General features: G+C 43.8%; 1 protein-coding gene across 5 annotated transcripts in view; it reads left to right on the top strand.

The window, feature by feature from the left end:
• The first annotated feature begins 387 nt into the window (after positions 1-387).
• The window catches only part of fxyd6l (FXYD domain containing ion transport regulator 6 like), a 55,012-nt gene continuing 35,229 nt past the window's right edge, over positions 388-20,170 (top strand). For 2 of the 5 annotated variants that reach the window (XM_060921247.1, XM_060921244.1), the window contains exon 1: positions 10,969-11,073. In XM_060921247.1, coding sequence (XP_060777230.1) covers positions 11,070-11,073 — 4 coding nt within the window. In that variant the 5' untranslated portion in view covers positions 10,969-11,069. The other 3 variants (XM_060921245.1, XM_060921246.1, XM_060921248.1) reach the window with 3 other exon arrangements.

Below are 20,170 nucleotides of genomic sequence, written 5' to 3'. Positions count from 1 at the left end.
TGCACCAAAAACCAGACATTTGCAGCTAGAATAGTCATTTACCACATTAGCAATGTATAGAGTGTATTTCTGATTAGTGATCTTCATTGAAAAGACTTTTCTTTCAAAAATAAGGACATTTCAAAGTGACCCCAAACTTTTGAACGGTAGTGTATATAGTGTAGAAACAAATATCTATATAAAAATGCTGCAAGTCAACCAATAAAAGTTAATAAACAGGACAAAATAAAACGAAAAATAACAAAATAACGGGCTCAATTACACTCTGGCATGATTGGTCGCTTCTCAATCCAAAACCGGCTCCTTTTGGGATGTACTCCACTACGTAGGCTGCAGAAGACGGTTATTACGTGTCCTACGTAGGGTACGGTTGTAGTGAGTAGGAACTTATTTGGGACACCAGACGGATGTGAGTTAATCCGAAAAGTTGCAGAAGGAGCTGCGTTGAGGCATTGAAGAACGCCGACTAGTCTGGGTAATTCATGTGTTTCTGAGACCGTGAGCCGCCTTCGTAGCTCAATAAGATTTTCCCCTCATATTAGGTGTTTTAATAAGGCATTTAAACTTGTAAACGAAGGTAATTAAACGCTCTGCTTCACCTCACAAGTGTAAGTTTGGACCTCACGCGACGCCGAAGACTGCATTCAAGTGGCAAGTTTCTCAACAGTCTGACTCCACTTTATTAGAAACACCTCTTATACAGCTTAACATAGTGTCCGAAAATGTATCTTACCGCAAGTTGATAAATAGCAACGTTATATTGTTGTTGTTTATCAATTCTAAATGAGAAACAAACAAACAAACAAAGTTATATATATCTCCTCATTGGGATGCAGTTGTGGGGTCACGTGATCAGATGGCTCCTATTACTAGACTTGTTTTGCAAAGCTTTTGCATTTGGAGTAGAGTTAAATCAACTAATTCTAGCTGTTAATGATAGTCTCCAAGCTTATATCTGTGTCTGAAGCTAAATATAAATTAAACTAGATAGAACTCGGTGTCGATGGGGATGCCTCTGCCTGGTAGACTACACGCCTTATTAAGTTGTGATTTGGGGATGGACATTTGACCTCACAGTAATCTTGACCTGTGACCTTTGAACCTCAAAATTTAATCAGTTCATGTTTGTCCTCAAATGCACAAATGGTGAAAGTTTGGTGAAATTCCTTTCATTTGCCTTGGAGATATTGTGTTCACAAGGTTTTCGGATAGACCTTTGACCTCACAGTGACCTTGACCTGTGACCTTTTGATCTCAAAATCTAATCATTTCATCTTTGTCCCAAAGTGCACAAATGGTGAAAGTTTGGTGAAATTCCTTTCATTAGTCTTTGAGATATGGTGTTCACAAAGTTTGGGGATGGACATTTGACCTCACAGTGACCTTGACCTGTGACCTTTGAACCTCAAAATCTAATCAGTTCATGTTTGTCCCCAAATGCACAAATGGTGAAAGTTTGGTGAAATTCCTTTCATTTGCCTTGGAGATATGGTGTTCACAAGATTTTCGGACAGACCTTTGACCTCACAGTGACCTTGACCGTAGACCTTTTGTTCTCAAAATCTAATCATTTCATCTTTGTCCCAAAGTGCACAAATGGTGAAAGTTTGGTGAAATTCCTTTCATTAGTCTTTGAGATATGGTGTTCACCAAGTTTGGGGATAGACATTTGACCTCACAGTGACCTTGACCTGTGACCTTTGAACCTCAAAATCTAATCAGTTCATGTTTGTCCCAAAGCACACAAATGGTGAAAGTTTGGTGAAATTCCTTTTATTAGCCTTTGAGATAGTGTTCACAAGGTTTTCGGACAGATCTTTTGACCTCACAGTGACCTTGACCTTAGACCTTTTGATCTCAAAATCTAATCATTTCATCTTTGTCCCAAAGTGCACAAATGGTGAAAGTTTGGTGAAATTCCTTTCATTAGTCTTTGAGATATGGTGTTCAAAAAGTTTGGGGATGGACATTTGACCTCACAGTAATCTTGACCTGTGACCTTTTGATCTCAAAATCTAATCAGTTCATGTTTGTCCTCAAATGCACAAATGGTGAAAGTTTGGTGAAATTCCTTTCATTTGCCTTGGAGATATGGTGTTCACAAGGTTTTCGGATAGACCTTTGACCTCACAGTGACCTTGACCTGTGACCTTTTAACCTCAAAATCTAATCAGTTCATGTTTGTCCCCAAATGCACAAATGGTGAAAGTTTGGTGAAATTCCTTTCATTTGCCTTGGAGATATGGTGTTCACAAGATTTTCGGACAGACCTTTGACCTCACAGTGACCTTGACCGTAGACCTTTTGATCTCAAAATCTAATCATTTCATCTTTGTCCCAAAGTGCACAAATGGTGAAAGTTTGGTGAAATTCCTTTCATTAGTCTTTGAGATATGGTGTTCAAAAAGTTTGGGGATGGACATTTGACCTCACAGTGACCTTGACCTGTGACCTTTGAACCTCAAAATCTAATCAGTTCATGTTTGTCCCAAAGCGCACAAATGGTGAAAGTTTGGTGAAATTCCTTTATTAGCCTTTAAGATAGTGTTCACAAGGTTTTTGGACAGACCTTTGACCTCACAGTGACCTTGACCTTAGACCTTTTGATCTCAAAATCTAATCATTTCATCTTTGTCCCAAAGTGCACAAATGGTGAAAGTTTGGTGAAATTCCTTTCATTAGTCTTTGAGATATGGTGTTCACCAAGTTTGGGGATGGACATTTGACCTCACAGTAATCTTGACCTGTGACCTTTGAACCTCAAAATCTAATCATTTCATCTTTGTCCCAAAGTGCACAAATGGTGAAAGTTTGGTGAAATTCCTTTCATTAGCCTTTGAGATATCGTGTTCACAAGGTTTCGGGACGGACAGACGCACGGACAACCCGAAAACATAATGCCTCCTGCACCTTAAAGGTCTGATGACACGTTTTTGACATCTTTGGCGATGTTTTATAACATAAAAAGTAATTCCCGATGATCCATATATTAATTCACGAAGGTGCCTATTTTACAAGTTATGATAAAAAACGTGGCTATTTGGGCAAATTTGACGGGGCTGCAGCACCCAGGAGACGAATGAGGAGGAGGGGCTATATGACGTCAGCGAAAGAAGCTTCCTCCTCACTTACCAGTTTGTTGTTGATGCGACAGGTGTTCAGTTTATCATTATTAGTATTATTATTATTATACATTATTATTATTATATAGTTATTATGCTTTCGCGTTGTGTTGCCAGCTTTTGCTCCAAAACCCACAAGGATGGGGTAAGTTTATTAAAGTTTCCCAGAGATCCTGAGCTGCATGCGAAGTGGGTGAAGCAAGTCAGACGCACTCGTGACAAGTGGGAGCCCTCACCAACATCCGTCCTGTGCTCTGAACACTTCGATTTGGATTGTTTTGACACCCTTCCCAGCTTAAAAGAATCTCTTGGGTGTGCAGTTCAGCACAAACGTGTGTTACTACCATCAGCAGTGCCTACAGTATTCCGGAGGGGGTCTACTAGTAGCTATGCCGGATCCAGCAGTCGCCTGGGACAAGGCGACTCCTCCAAAGACAGTCCTCCTGTCAGAACATGTGTTGAGAAATGACATAAGGCCAAGAAAAAAATAATTGTTTGTTTCCGGTTACCCGACCGACCGTTTAAAAAATGCCCCGACCCTAGACTTTTTTGTTAGATGTTTAAAAAAAAATGTATTTTCGCTGACCAACAATAAATTTTGAAAAAAAAAAATATCTGCATTACGATTTGCATAATATTGTCGATCTGACAAGTGACTAATTCTAAAACACATCGGACAAGAAACACTCATTGATTTCTCACGGCCTCAATCTGACGTCATGACCTCTCGTTCTCGTCTTCTTCCGCTTTATCCGGGACCGGGTCGCGGAGGCAGCAGTCTAAGCAGGGAAGCCCAAACTTCCCTTTCCCCAGACACCTCGGCCAGCTCCTCGGGAAGAACACCGAGGCGTTCCCAGGCCAGCCGAGAGACATAGTCCCTCCAGCGTGTCCTGGGTCTTCCCCGGGGCCTCCTCCCGGGGGGACATGCCTGGAACACCTCCCCAGGGAGGCGTCCAGGAGGCATCCGAAAAAGATGCCCGAGCCACCTCAGCTGATTCCTCTCGATGTGGAGCAGCAGCGGCTCTACTCCGAGCTCCTCCCGAGTGACTGTGCTTCTCACCCTATCTCTAAGGGAGCGCCCAGCCACCCTGCGAAGGAAACTCATTTCGGCCGCTTGTATCCGCGATCTTGTCCTTTCGGTCATTACCCAAAGCTCATGACCATAGGTGAGAGTCGGAACGTAGATCGACCGGTAAATTGAGAGCTTCGCCTTTTGGCTCAGCTCCTTCTTCACCACAACGGACCGGTAAAGCGACCGCATCACTGCGGAGGCTGCACCGATCCGCCTGTCGATCTCACGCTCCATCCTTCCCTCACTCGTGAACAAGATCCCGAGATACTTAAACTCCTCCACTTGAGGCAGAACTTCTCCACCAACCTGGAGAGGGCAAGCCACCCTTTTCCGGTCGAGAACCATGGCCTCGGACTTGGAGGTGCTGATTCTCATCCCAGCCGCTTCACACTCAACTGCAAACCGCCCCAGTGCATGCTGAAGGTCCTGGTTTGAAGAAGCCAACAGGACATCATCCGCAAAAAGCAGAGATGAAATCCTGTGGTTCCCAAACAGGATTCCTTCTGGCCCCTGGCTGCGCCTAGAAATTCTGTCCATAAAAATTATGAACAGAACCGGTGACAAAGGGCAGCCCTGCCGGAGTCCAACATGCACTGGGAACAGGTCTGACTTACTGCCGGCAATGCGAACCAGACTCCTGCTCCGTTCGTACAGGGACCGGACAGCCCTTAGCAAAGAGCCCCGAACCCCATACTCCCGAAGCACCCCCCACAGAATACTACGGGGGACACGGTCGAATGCCTTCTCCAGATCCACAAAGCACATGTGGACTGGTTGGGCAAACTCCCATGAACCCTCGAGCACCCTATGAAGGGTATAGAGCTGGTCCAGTGTTCCGCGACCAGGACGAAAACCGCATTGTTCCTCCTGGATCCGAGGTTCGACTATTGGTCGAATTCTCCTCTCCAGTACCCTGGAGTAAACCTTCCCTGGGAGGCTGAGAAGTGTGATTCCCCTATAATTGGGGCACACTCTCCGGTCCCCTTTCTTAAAAAGAGGGACCACCACCCCAGTCTGCCACTCCAGAGGCACTGTCCCTGACCGCCACGCGATGTTGCAGAGGCGTGTCAACCAAGACAGCCCCACAACATCCAGAGACTTGAGATACTCAGGGCGGATCTCATCCACCCCCGGTGCCTTGCCACCGAGGAGCTTGCAAACCACCTCAGTGACTTCGGCTTGGGTAATGGACGAGTCCACCTCTGAGTCATCAGCCTCAGTCTCCTCAGTGGAAGACATGACGGTGGGATTGAGGAGATCCTCAAAGTATTCCTTCCACCGCCCGACAATGTCCCCAGTCGAGGTCAACAGCTCCCCACCCGCACTGTAAACAGTGTTGGCAGAGTACTGCTTCCCCCTCCTGAGGCGCCGGACGGTTTGCCAGAATTTCTTCGAGGCCGACCGATAGTCCTTCTCCATGGCCTCCCCGAACTCCTCCCAGTTCCGAGTTTTTGCCTCCGCAACTGCCCGAGCTGCAGCACGCCTGGCCTGCCGATACCCGTCAGCTGCCTCGGGAGTCCTGGAGGTTAACATGGCCCGATAGGACTCCTTCTTCAGCTTGACGGCATCCCTTACTTCTGGTGTCCACCACCGGGTTCGGGGATTGCCGCCACGACAGGCACCGGAGACCTTGCGGCCACAGCTCTGAACAGCTGCGTCCACAATGGAGGTAGAGAACATGGTCCACTCAGACTCAATGTCCCCCGCCTCCCTCGGAAGCTGGGAAAAGCTCTCCCGGAGGTGGGAGTTGAAGACCTCCCCGACAGAGTGCTCGGCCAGACGTTCCCAGCAGACCCTCACCATACGTTTGGGCCTGCCAGGTCTGTCCAGCTTCCTCCTCCGCCAGCGGATCCAACTCACCACCAGGTGGTGATCAGTTGACAGCTCAGCCCCTCTCTTCACCCGAGTGTCCAAGACATAGGGCCGGAGATCAGATGAAACGACTACAAAGTCGATCATCGACCTCCGACCTAAGGTGTCCTGGTGCCACGTGCACTTATGGACACCCCTATGCTCGAACATGGTGTTCGTTATGGACAAACCGTGACTAGGTCTACTAGTAGCTATGCCGGATCCAGCAGTCGCCTGGGACAAGGCGACTCCTCCAAAGACAGTCCTCCTGTCAGAACATGTGTTGAGAAATGACATAAGGCCAAGAAAAAAATAATTGTTTGTTTCCGGTTACCCGACCGACCGTTTAAAAAATGCCCCGACCCTAGACTTTTTTGTTAGATGTTTAAAAAAAAATGTATTTTCGCTGACCAACAATAAATTTTGAAAAAAAAAAAAATCTGCATTACGATTTGCATAATATTGTCGATCTGACAAGTGACTAATTCTAAAACACATCGGACAAGAAACACTCATTGATTTCTCACGGCCTCAATCTGACGTCATGACCTCTTTCCGGGAAACTCCGGCTTGTGTTGTACACAACGCTAGGCATCATGGCGGCCAACGAAGTGTTCTCGATTACCGTGATCGGTTGCGACCACACGGAAGATTGTAAGACAATAAGTTCATTTTATAAGTTTTCAACTGTAAAAGAACTCTACGAACATTATCATCCTCCGCTGGACGAGTCATGCAAACAGTATACACACAGCGCCCAGGCTAACGGCGGTATCGATATCACGATGGAAGTCACGTTGGAAAGCCTGCTCAGCAATTTTGGCTTGCGGGCACTGACATTTGAATGTAAACGGAAGCCGGAGTTTCAAAAAATGTTAGCTATCAAAACAAAAATACTAAAAGTACACGAGGACGCAAAAGTAGAGGCAACAAAGGTGACAAATAATGCCACACCTAAAATTTATTTAAAAAAAAAAAACCTACCTACTCGGTATTTTGTGTGATAAAATAAAATAAAAAGACCTACCTACCTACCCTATTTTTTTCAAGATGTAATAGGAAACAAACAATTATTTTTTCTTGGCCTAAGATAAAGGTACGTAGAGCTATAGAGTGCTCCGACATGATGCTAAAAATAGTAACACTGCGGTCTGCACGGCCATCTTGGAAGTCACTCGCTCCAGAGCGCTCATAGAGTACACATCATAGAGTACACATTCATGATAATCATAAATGTAATCATAAAGTCGGTGTGATATCAGTCATGTATTTGCTTGTGAAAGCTTGCGGCTTTCATGTAACTGCCGCCTAGCAACGAGAGGCAAAGGGTAAAGAGGGTAGGCTATCATAGATTCTATTCGGAAGAGATCAACACATGATTGCTTAAAAATTAGGTATTTTAACAATTTGCATCTGTTTTGTGATTATCGTGACACTTGTGTGTTCTATAGAACTGTATGTCTTATCAGCACATCGAGGATCTTCCACCGGAGGCTTTAGCAAGTACTCGTAGCAACACTACACTTTACCCTTTGCCATGCGTTGTTAGGGAACGGTAGCAAGCACCCCGATGACCGACTTCAAGAATATGTAGAAAAAATTTAGAAATTATACTTTCCAAAAGTCATTTGAGCTTAGTGTATTGCATTTCCATTTATATTGTAGGTTCTTGCTGATGTTTTTGCGGAGTATGACGCAGCTGCTGAATCAGAAGCTGCAGAGTTTGTATGTACTAGTTGTGAACGTTCACATTATTATCAATCTCATTTATTTAAAATCAGATAAAATCATGCCATCATGATCACTGCTTAAAGTACCAGTATTTGCTTGTTCTTGTGTTCAGAGGAAGCGCGAGCACTAGAGAGTTCACCGGCGTTTTCATGCGCCATTTCCATTGAGTAGAACAGCCAGTGAACCGCAGCGTGTTCTTCCGCTGACGTCACAGCATGGCCGCGAGCCACGGACCCAGTTTTCTTGCGCTGTGCAATTAAAAGTTGGATATTCGCGTAACAACAGCTTCTTTTCACGTAATTATAACAGAAATCTAACATGTTTGCCATGTTGTATAGTTTATTTAAGAAATTGCATACAGGGTTTTTTCTAGAAAAATTTAGTACGAGGGCGCTCACCATGGCGAGGGAGCGGGGGGGAGATGGTGCCGGTTGTGTCCCCCCCCGCCGTGCAAAGCCTTTGAAAAATGCTCCAATGGGACATTCTGAGGCTGTCTGAGAGGGAAATTGTAACAAATTGTCTGTCAACATTGAAAAAGAAAGAAGTAAGGCCAAAAAAAAAAATAGTGTGTTTCCGGTAACATGAAATACTAAAATAAGGTCGGTAGGTAGGAAAGTTTTTTTTTTTTCTTAATTTTTTTTTTTATTTTGTTCGAAAAAATTAACACAAGTAAACATCTTACAAAATAGTATTTTGGCACAGAATCCTTTATACCACACATCATAATAAAATAAGTGTTTTAAATCTGTAAACGAATAAAAAAAAATATCGCGAGAGTTCGAGTTATGATCTACGGAAGCGATATTTCATGATATTTTCATGTAATAACGTGAAAACACCTTATCAAGAAATAACGTGAAAATAACGTCCTAGGCTAGGCTACTTCTATTAAAAGCAGACAGCCTAGCCTACTGTAGAACTTGGGTCGAGCAAAAACATGGCTGAATCCCGAATGACTCCTATTTGTATAAATAGGGGACTACGTAGGCGGCAAAATGTAGTGTTTTTCCCTGCCATGGAAGTGCACTTGTATACTGAAAAGGAAGCAATTTGCATTACAGCCTTGAATGAGGATTCAAAATGGCGGCTCGGCTCAGTTTATGCAGGAGGGGTGATAGAAGTGGCGAAACATTTTACTTTTTATCGTTTCTTTCACAACTTGAATGCATTGAAACAAAAAATTATGACAAACTAACACCGCTTACACTAAAATATCGAGGGAAATTTGTAATAAAAACTTTACGGTCGGCAATTTCGACGCGGAAATTCTCGGTCGGTCGGGTTACCAGAAACACACTTTTTTTTTTTTTTTAAATTTGGCCTAATCTTCTTCTGCCCCGGACAGTCTTTGGCTTTCTTCCGCTTCATCCCGCGGGATGACATCTTTAAATGCCCAAGTGTCAACAAAAACAACTCGCGAACTACTTCTGTCAAAAGCTCCCGCGCCGGTGGGTGAAAGGTCATTCAGTCTCGAGAAATCTCGCGCTACAAGTCAGCTGACCTTGTATGTAACCCATGTCAAATCTCGCGAGAGCAGCCGCGACAAGTAAACAACTAAACAACATGGCGCCTCAGTCTGGAAAACGCCAATTCGGATTGTTTTTGCACCGTCTGGCGGTGTATCTACTAGGGGTGTGCAAAAATATCGATACGGCGATATATCGCGATACTTTGTCTTCCGATTCAATATCGATACTCAAAATTTGAATATCGATATTTTTTCAAATAATAAAATCATGTTTCAGACGGGTTGTAAATCCAGTACGACTTCCGCACCTCCGCTCCGCGAGGTGTCGCTGTGCCGCTACCTCACTGCAAGGCACTCTTCGTCTTCTCTTTTTTCCCCGGCGGTTGCAGTGAGGAAAAAAAAACAGGCAAGCATGGCTGTTAACATAAACCTAGAGACGCCGCCGAACTTTAAGGCAGATGTTTGGAGGCACTTTGGATTCCAAAGGAAAGGAGAAAAAAAACAGTGAGCCGGACAAAGAGAATGCACTTTGCAAAACCTGTTTCGCTCCAATTAAATTAAGATGCTCCAATTAAGATGCCCACTGCACTTTTCAATGTGTTTCAGACAGTGTGTTGTTCCTGCAAAATAAGCACAAGTTAAATGTTCTCCGGTATATGTTCTCAAGTTTACAAAGAACAAATTGATATTAGTGTTAGCACTGAAATGTATGTGCAGTCTGCAGTGCAAGTTTTAAGTTTTCATAAAACAATTTGATTCTGCTTGTTAAGCAGCACTGATGTGTCCATGCTTACAGAAAAGTTGATAGTACTAGCACAGAAATGGGAATTTTCTGTATGTTATAGTGAAGCAACTCTTGGTTTTGCCAGCAGTGGAATAGAGACAAATGTGTGTCTGGCAAGAGTGTGTAGTTATGTATGTGAAATGTAATTTTACAGTGGTCAATAAATTCTGATTTTCTTCAGTGACACAGATATTGTGATGTGGTTGAAATTTCTTGCAATATATCGATTATCGCAGAATCGCTGTACCGTGATATTATCGTTATCGTGGGCAAAATATCGCCATAGTATCGTATCGTGAGGTATCTGGTGATACCCAGCCCTAGTATCTACTATGATTGGAATATTTTTGGAGCAGTTATAACGTATTTGATGATCAGACACATTGCCACGTGGTGTTGCTGGGATGTTTTCACGGAGTCGGTAAGGGGGCGCACGCCGAGAGTAAGAGGGTGCAGCGCCCCTGTTCCCCCGTTTAGACGAAAGCCTGGCATAGAGTCATGTTCGTGTCATCAGACCTTTAAGGTGGCAGAGGCATAAAAAGTGTGTGTGTGTGAGAGAGAGAGAGAGTGAATTGCTATGTGCTGTCCTGAATGAATAAGTACTGTGTGTACTATCTTATTGCAAATCCCAAAGCTTTGCTTTGTTTTTTCATCAGTAAGCAAACAAAACATACACCACTTAAAGTAAATATTCAGTCCTGAATTTTCTGAGAAGCAGTGAGGGGAAACTATTTGCCATCATGTCATGGCTTTGTGGCCTGAGTCACAGCACAAACATTCAGTTGCGTCTAAAACCCATGGAGCACAAAACAGTCAATGGAAACCTCCACCCGTCAGCTTGCCATCATTTTCATGACGCCAGTCTTGAAATAGAGATCACTTGCTTATTTTAGCTGCATGCTCGGGGTGATGAAAGTGATCTCACGAAAACAGGCTTAGTCTGGCTCGTGGGCACACAAATGCAGCTCTATGGCTGGGAGGCTGACCAGAAAGACACCAGAGATTTGATTTGATTTCATACCGTGACGTTCTACTGTCTGCATGGGTGAGCTACAAAAACACAATCGTGTAGATTTATTATTTAGAAAACATCATTCCTGATTGACCGACCATAATGAAAATCTTTACATTATTGGTTCACTAGTGACTGACTGGGCAGCACGGTGGTGTAGTGGTTAGCACTGTCGCCTCACAGCAAGAAGGTTCTGGGTTCGAGCCCAGTCGCCGACAAAGGCCTTTCTGTGTGGAGTTTGCATGTTCTCCACAGTCCAGAGACATGCTGGTTCGACTAAATGGTGGCTCTAAATTGACCACGGGTGTGAATTGTTGTTTGTCTCTATGTGTCAGCCCTGTGATGATCTGGCAACTTGTCCAGCGTGTACCCTGCCTCTTACCTGTAGTCAGCTGGGATAGGCTCCAGCTTGCCTGCAACCCTGCACAGGATAAGCGGTTACGGATGATTTATGGATTGGGGTGTTGTGTAAGTTGAGGTCATTTATTGTGTATTCTAGTTTGCCAAAAAAAGTCTGAGCAAAATTTGTAGTACCTGTATAAAGAATGTTGTTTTGCTTGGGAAGGACCTGCACACTCATCATCTCTCTCTCTCTCTCTCTCTCAAACATACGTAAATATAATCTATTACATGGTTGTGCGAAGACATGAAGTTTACCTTTGAGTGGTGAACATATTTTCACTTGTTCGCGTCACTCACTTGTGAATATTTTCAGCACGACAAGATAAACTTCATATATTCGCACCACTATGTAATATTCTTTTATATTATATGGACATGCCAAAAAAACCCTGCAAATTAATCAAAAGAATTTTAATTTTGGACCAGCTATTTTGACAGCACGCATTCAGTCAGCCGGGAAAACACTGGGAATGTCATCTGGAATTTATTATACATACAGCCAGGGGCGTATCACCTGCGGGGGATGCGTACGTTTCATCCCCCCCACTTTTGTTGAAACACAATTTCATCCCCCGCACTTTTGTCAGATTAAAATGACATTATGAAAATTATACAGCTACTATAAAATGTGTAACAAGGAAGTAAACTATTGCCATAACGTTAGACAAAAAACAGCCACGCAATGGACTCAAAACAGTTTTTCTCACCCCACCAATCAGCAGTTGCGTGAATATAATAGCCAGTTTGCGTAGCGTGCCGAAAGCGCTCAATAATACAGTATCTGTCTGCAGAGCCAACACCAGTTTTACCGCTCCTGATTCACCGTTCCAGGTTTGACGTCGCATGCGGTGCTTACTGTGCCTGGCTCTGCAGACAGACCCTTCTCAAAGCGCTTGCGATGCCGTCGTTCAAACAGTTGTCCCAGGCGCCATGCCCTAAAAGATTGTGTTAATAGTAGTTACTAGTTGTAAAGTCAGTTGAGGCAAGTTTTTTATTACGAGTGTGTGTTTATACCAAGTCTACTTTTCATGCATTATAACTGCTTATTAGTGGCGGCTGGTAGTCTTTCAAACAGGGGAGGCTGGTCGGTTACGATATTTCCAGATTTTAAAAGAAAAAACACATCAATTTTGCCCATACTCTTGCCTCTGATCTGGCTGATTGTTGGCAGGGTCACAAACTGTGAAATAACAGGTTCTTTTGGCCCATTAGCCTACTGTCCAATATACATGATGATGGTGTTGGGGGGGGGGGGGATATTTTAACATTTTATATTTTAAAATTGTGGCATGTTGTTTAAAAATTGACCTTGGCTGTGTTTTTGTTTAAAAATGTTTTCCAAATTGTAGCGGTGTTTAATTCATATCCAGAAAAACATATATTCCAATATAATATACTCAGCATAAACATTTTAAATAGATTCTGTGTTTTTGGTCCATCCATGACATATTACTAAAGTAGCCTATTTACTGTTGTCGATGTGGGTCACTTGCTGTTAGCCAATTCACTTTCTCGTACCAGGAGAGCTGAAAGGAACGAGTATTATTCCCGACCTTTTTCACCAAGTCAATTTGAGGCGTTGGTCTACCCTGCTCTTTAATTTTAATTTTTTCCTCGAAAGGAAGACTGGCAAATGGCTTCGCCAAAATTAAATCAGCAATGCTTGGCATCTGTGCGCAGCTTTCTTGCTAGCTGACTAGCCCCCTCAAGTTCAAGTTCAGTCACTCAAATAAACGAAATTTCTGTAACTAAGATAGCAAACTTGACAACACTATATATTTACACTTTATTTACAATGAAAATATATACAAACTAAAAAAGCTGGTAGAAACCGTATGTAATGAATGAAATCGAAATGTAAGCCGATCTCTTACAATACACCACAGCACTTGCGAATCCGCATGGGACTGAACTGATGTTGCCAGATACCGCTGACGTTATCCAGCCCAAAATATGTTCAAAACCTGCCAAAATGCACTTAAAACCGCCCAATTGGGCGGTAAATCGCCCAATCTGGCAACACTGTCCGCTGCCTGTCTAAAGTTGAAACGAGCTGTCAATCAAAGAAAATATCCGGCCGCTTTCACCAATCACCAGTCTCCTCACGGAAACTGCCATGTCCCTCCCATGTGAGGCTCGGAGTCTGTGGGCGGGCATTTTCGCAGTATTTGTCCAATAACCGTCTTGCATTTTGAGATTGAAAAGCGCATCGCTCCCAAATGCCATTGAAGTCCATTGAGGCTGGGAGTCCGTGAGACTCCGTGGGCGGGCATTTTCGCAGTATTTGTCCAATAATCGTCTTGCATTTTGAGATTGACAAGCACATAGCTCCCAATCCACTGAGTCTGGGCTGCATCGCGCTGTCACGAGGAGGAAAAACTCACGCACACATTAGGCGAACTGGGGAAAGTTATAACGGAATGATTTCGCACTGTAGTTGGGTTGAGCACATATAATTCTATGATTCTGGATCTGAAATAGCAATGTTATAAGGTCGGCTATAACATAAGCCTAGCGCAATTCATCCTACACGATGTTCGGCATTTTTAGAGGAGGCTGAGCCTCCCTCGTTGTCTTAGAGCAATCGCCCGTGCTGCTTATCACTTTTTAGAAGAGTTTTTCAATTGAGATTTAAAGGCATTTCAAATCGAATGAATGTTCAATAAATGTTGTACAGTAATGTTATTTGGCCATTAAGTGTTTGTTGTATGTGTAGTCTATTGCATCATTTTCAAATTTTATGCATTAAACCTGATGTAATGCATGATGCAAACAAGTTTTGTACACGAGTTTGAATAATTAAAGACATTAAAAGCAGGAACTGCCTCGTCTTATTTGAATGCTATACTGAAGAGGTCCTTCCAGGATGCTGCGCTTCTCCAACATGAACTGATTAGCCATGCCTCCTGCTCACACAAAGCGATCCCAGTCCAAATTGTTATGCATGATGGTGTATGATCTATACACTGTGTATGACTTCTTGGGCTATGTGAAGTTTTTGGTTTTGTTTATATCAGTGTATACCAGTGTAGGCAGCAATACTGACATCTCTGTTATAGAACAGTATCCTGTTACCTAGAATTATCACTCAATACTTTTTGCCTTCACTTACTGAATAATTACATAGCCCTGGCAGTAACAACACCAAAACCCAACATGATGGATCTCTGCATGAAATGCAGAACTTGGCTGGAGTCAACTGGATTAATAGGCTTTCTGCTGTCCTCCCTTTCATTTGCATCCATGGACCATGGGTATGAAAAAGTTCCATATCGGTCATTGACAGTACATCACGGTGTACACGCCGGGCGTGTATATTGAGGTATTTCACCTGACGTCACAGGGTCACGTGACGCCCCGGTGTCCGCCATTTTGAACGTCAAGCTAGCTAATGTCAACAACAGTAGCTGGTATGTTACTGTAGCAATGTTTACGTTCAGTCATTTGGATGACTGTTAAAACCTTTCAGTCTCAAGTTTTTCCTTTACTGGATTTACTAGTTTACTGAGCTAGCGCGCGCTAGCTCCCAGCTTGCCCGAGCACGCTAGCTCAGTGAACTAGTAAATCCAGTAAAGGAAAAACTTGAGACTGAAAGGTTTTAACAGTCATCCAAATGACTGAACGTAAACATTGCTACAGTAACATACCAGCTAGTATGTTGTTGACATTAGCTAGTGCTAACAGCTAGTTGCTAATACACTACTACAACTACACCGACCCTAATAATACAGTTCTTGGTCATTGCCTGGTAACAGCAAATTTATAACGGGCCATGTCTCAACAGACTAAGAAGTTATTTCAATGACATTTAATAACATTTTGTTTATCCTGAGGACCGAAAGTAAATGAAAATGTGAACAAACCTTAGCTGTAATAAGATGGCGACCACCGGCTCCAGGGACGACCCACTGATGTAGGCATGTTACCCAGCCTGACACAAAATATTTGTAGGCATCCAAACTCTTATACGCTTTCAGATCAATACCTGTGTATGGCGATGGGTTTTTAATGACATAGGTATACAGATCATGTGGGCCGAAGTCAGGTAAAGACGAGGGCTTCGTGTACTTCCGTACGTCAGTGAACAATCCTGGTGGAAGCAGGTAAACGTCGTTCTCTAAGCCTGCTAACCTCAATTTTTGCAAATACCTCTCCCTCTGCTCGCCCTGTAAATGCCCTACGTCGCTGGATAGTGAAGGTGTTTTCTGCATCTCGCTCCTTTTTCTTTTATGTTTTTCGTTTGTCGCCTTCCTCGCATTCAAACGGATTCGAGCCGTGCCGTCCAAAATGGCAGCATCACATGACTTGGTCACGTGGGTGAAATACCTCAATAGCCATAAACCGATTTCTAATGATATGGCTTCCCCATTCCAGAACACCCTCACTTTTGGAAAGCTTGATACGCTCCTGCATACAGGACACTTTTCGATGGAATACAAACATGTTTTCTGTTTCCTTCCAGCAGGTTTCATTCATTTGGTTCGATAGCATGCAATATTGTTAGCATATCGCTTATCCTACGTGTATCGTCACTCTACCCAATGGAGAATGAGCGCTCAATATGGTTGTCAAGACAACATGATGTCACACATCGGCGCTGATGCGAATATTCAACATGAGAGTTTTCTGCTGCGCGTACGCAGAACCATTTCTTTGTTTGCCGGTGGCGCCTGCAGTAAACCGTCGCGGTGAATTGAAAATGCCATAATAAGTTCTATTTATATAGCGCCTTTCTCACACCCAAGGTTGCTTTAGAATTGGAGAAAGGGGGGGGGAGTCCACCAAAAAGGAATCAGGATGAAATTCCAGTGGTATAGCTACCCACAGTCCTACAAAACAGCGCACGAAATTATGTCTCGCACAGCCGCTGTGATGCCACCAGGCAACATCGCCCGGAACACTGCGCCATGGATCCACAAAGCGAGCATAGAACCACCGCTGCACAGAGTGCTCAGGGCTCGACATTAACTTTTAAACCTACTTGTGGGAAGTAAATGTTACCTTTTTTTTTTCTCTTTCCTAGTTTTGTGAGCACTTGCAAAATAATTATCTAGTAAAGTAAAAGATACACTTTGATTTTTAGACATACACATGAATTAATGTAATACAGAAGTTAACATTAAGTAATTCTAATAGGTTAATTTGAGTTGTGTAAAATTTTGTTTGAAGATTTGTTTTTGTCACAAATGGCCCTTTTCCACTACCCTTTTTCAGCTCACTTCAGCTCGCTTCAGCTCACTTCAGCCCGACACGGCTCGCGTTTCGACTACCAAAAAACAGCACGACTCAGCTCGCTTCAGCCCTGCTTAGCCCCTAAAACTCGCACGGTTTTGGAGTGGGGCTGAAGCGAGCCAAAGTGAGTCGAGTGAGGCTGGGGGCGTGAGCAGACACTCCCCTGTGCACTGATTGGTGAGGAGGAGTGTCCTCACATGCCCACACACGCCCCGCGAGCACGCTGGGATCTGTAAACACCATAAACCCGGAAGGAGAATAATTACGAATTACGAGAATTTTTGAAGCCTTATGCGCCTCGCCTCATCTATACGCTCTTGCCAGTATCTGTTGGCGTTGTCGGTGACAACAAGCCACAGCACCAAGACCAGCAACACTAACGACTCCATGTCCTCCATGTTTATTGTTTAGTATTCGGGTCGTGAGACTACCGCTTAAAAGATCACTGATGTCACTGTTTGCGCTGCTTAACGACATCACGTGACGTCCACCCACTTTCGCTAACTCCACCCAATGTGTCCACCCACTTCCAGCCAGCACGGTTCAGCGCGGTTGTAGTCGAAATGCAACTCCAACAGCCCCGCTCAGCCCAACTCAGCACGGCACAGCCGCGTTTGTAGTGGAAAAGCGGCATTACTGAACCATCCCTCCTTTTTCCTCTTCCCCTAAAGTTAAATCTCTTAACAGTTCCTAGTGAACAGCACATGTTCCCAGAGACATTTTTGAATAATCCCCCCAAATTAACATCTCGGCTCTTTCTTGAGGGCTTGTTAGTGAGCTGACGGGTTTGGCCGGTGTGTTGGCGCACAAAGCACACGAAAATGGCTGTTTAGGAGAGCTCTATGTGCAGAACTGGGACGTGCAGTGGATAAATGGCTACATTATTAACAAATCTTTGCTTCTCAGCTATTTTGTATTTTTATTGCGTGTGAAGGGTGGGGGCGGCATGGTGGAGTTTGCATGTTCTCCCCGTATCTGCGTGGGTTTCCTCCCACAGCTCAAAGGCCTGCAGATGAGGTAAAATACCCAGCCACTGGAGTTACACGAGCCGGTGCATATTTAGTGCCGGTTCCAAGCCCGGATAGATTGGGGAGGGTTGCATCAGGAAGGACATCTGGTGTTAAAACCTATGCCAAATTAAAATATGTGGAACAGGGCCACTGGGTGGCGACCCCTCACGAGAAGAGCCGAAAAAAATTCTGTATGAAGGGTGGATGACTCAAAGCTGGAGTACTCATTTTTAGTCGTGCTGACTTGAGCAAAACACTTTTAAATTGTTATACGTGTTTACACTTGGTGTGTTTCATGATGGTGTGACGTACGCCATATGGCCAAAAAAACGTGGATGCCTGACCATCACACACGTACAGTACCAGTCAAAAGTTTGGACACCTTCTAATTTATTCATTTTTATAAAATGAAATAAGACAATTTCTTAAAATAATGATGGATGTCGTTTATCTTAATTGAGCGGTTCTTGACGGATTACTACAATTGTGGAATAGGGCTATTTACTGTTGGCTCTCAAACATATTAAGGGTGTATTCAGACCAGGATAGTTCGATAGTTCACTTGCTTTGGTCCGAACCAAATGTTTTTTTTATTTTTTCATTTTGGTGCGGTTCGCTTTCACACTGTACATTTTAGTAAGCGGACCAAAATCTGTCAACAAAGCCACGCGCCCTGAGGTCGTTCAGCTATTGGTCAGAGACGACACGCGCACAAAGCGTTAAGTTCAAAAGTAGTCATGGAGGCTTTCCGTGCTGTTATTCTTTTTAATGTCATCAAAGCTATATGTTTTTTCCAGTTTTTACTGTTTTCACAATTGTGCGATTACTATGCTGTTGTACAAGTAATTTATCAACGACGACTTCAAAGGGCAAGGCGGCTACGGAGGATAGCGCTGATGAGCGCACATCATGTTGTGACAGTTCTGGCTCTTCACGCAAGACGGAGGAGGTATGTGTCGGGATATTCGCCTTATCCATCGTAATAGATGAATTTCTTTTTTGCGTCGTTAGTACCGCCACTTTTTGAAAGAATGTCCCTGATTTTAATGTAGGTCTGACGGAGTTTCTTCAGTTTTAGCTGACATTGTTCTGGGGAGCGCGTGAACCCCTTCTTCGTTTTCTCACTGAATACAGCAAACACGTCGGCATTTTTGTGTTCTCTCCAAAAGCTCAGATATGTGGACATCTGCCCATATATCCACAAGGGTACGCGTTTCTTCCTCGGCCCACGTTTGCCCCCTACTCATTTTTTGTAGTCTAGCCTACCACTGGTCTGAATGACTGAACGACTGTTGTAAGGTTCCCTTGACAACCGAAACAGTGTTTGCACTTTGCGGTCGAGTGTCAAGACTCTGTTTCCCATAATGCTCGACAAACGATGGAAGCTCCCGATGTACAAAAAAGCAAAACTGTCAGATTAGGTCCGGTCTGCTTTCACACCTCCAAAAGGTCCGCACCAGGGTTCCTTTGGTCCGGACCGAGTCCGACCTTGCAGCTCGGTCTCGGTCCGCTTGTTTGGTCCGGACCAGAGTTCGGTGGTTTGTATTCAGACCAACCCAAAAGGTCCGGACCAAGGGAAATTTGGTTCGTTTAGTCGTTTGGTCCGGACCAAACAACGTAGGTGTGAATACGCCCCAAGAGGGCAGGAAATTGCACCAGTTAGCTTTTGACGAGGCACGTGTGTTAACTCAAAAGCATTCCAGGTGGCTACCTCATGAAGCTGGTTAAAATGACGCCAACAGTGTGCAAAGCGTCGTCTTGGTAAACGCTGGCTACTTTGAGGAATCTAAAACATAGTGTTTTAAGAAATGTTTCACCACACAATTCCGTATACGTTCCATGTTCTTTCATAGTTTTTGATGTTCTGCAATGTAGAAAATAGTCAAAATACAGAAGAACCTATGAATGAGTAGAGTAGGGGTGTACAAACTTTTGACTGGTACTGTATTTGTGCAGTAGCGCTTTTTTATTAGTTAGATTTACTTTTTGAAAAATATTAATTTTACAAATTTGTTACTTAGGTCACATTTAAGCCTCGGTCACAACCGGCCGTACGTGCTCCTGCAGCCGGTCTACGTGCAAAAAACGCAAGAAACGCACGGAGGGCGCGCGTGTGACGTGCTGATTTTCGAGCCACAGACCGGCCGCAGAGGTTCTTTGTCATGTCAAACAAACTCTACGGGCGCTTACGTTTTTTTCAGGTTGCAAGACAAACTTACGGCCAACGTGCGTCTTTCTCCATGAACAAAAAAAAGTAGCGATTTGGGGAAATGCCAAAAATCGCACGGCCAAAAAATCATACGTCCGGTTGTGACCTAGGCTTTAGTAAGATTTTGTGTGGAAATTGTTGCCATGCTTGATTAAATCTCGTGGCAATACGTATTTTTTTCAGTGTTGATGGGATACGGACAGAGTTGAGACGACGTAATCAGATTTATTTATTATTTAACCAAGGTTGTTTTTTTTTAAACTGGAAAATTATTTTT

The sequence above is a fragment of the Neoarius graeffei genome, chromosome 5, assembly GCF_027579695.1.
Source record: "Neoarius graeffei isolate fNeoGra1 chromosome 5, fNeoGra1.pri, whole genome shotgun sequence".
NCBI classification, from domain to species: domain Eukaryota; kingdom Metazoa; phylum Chordata; class Actinopteri; order Siluriformes; family Ariidae; genus Neoarius; species Neoarius graeffei.
The sequence above is the reverse complement of the archived record's forward strand: the minus strand, read 5'-3'. Positions and strand labels throughout refer to the sequence as shown.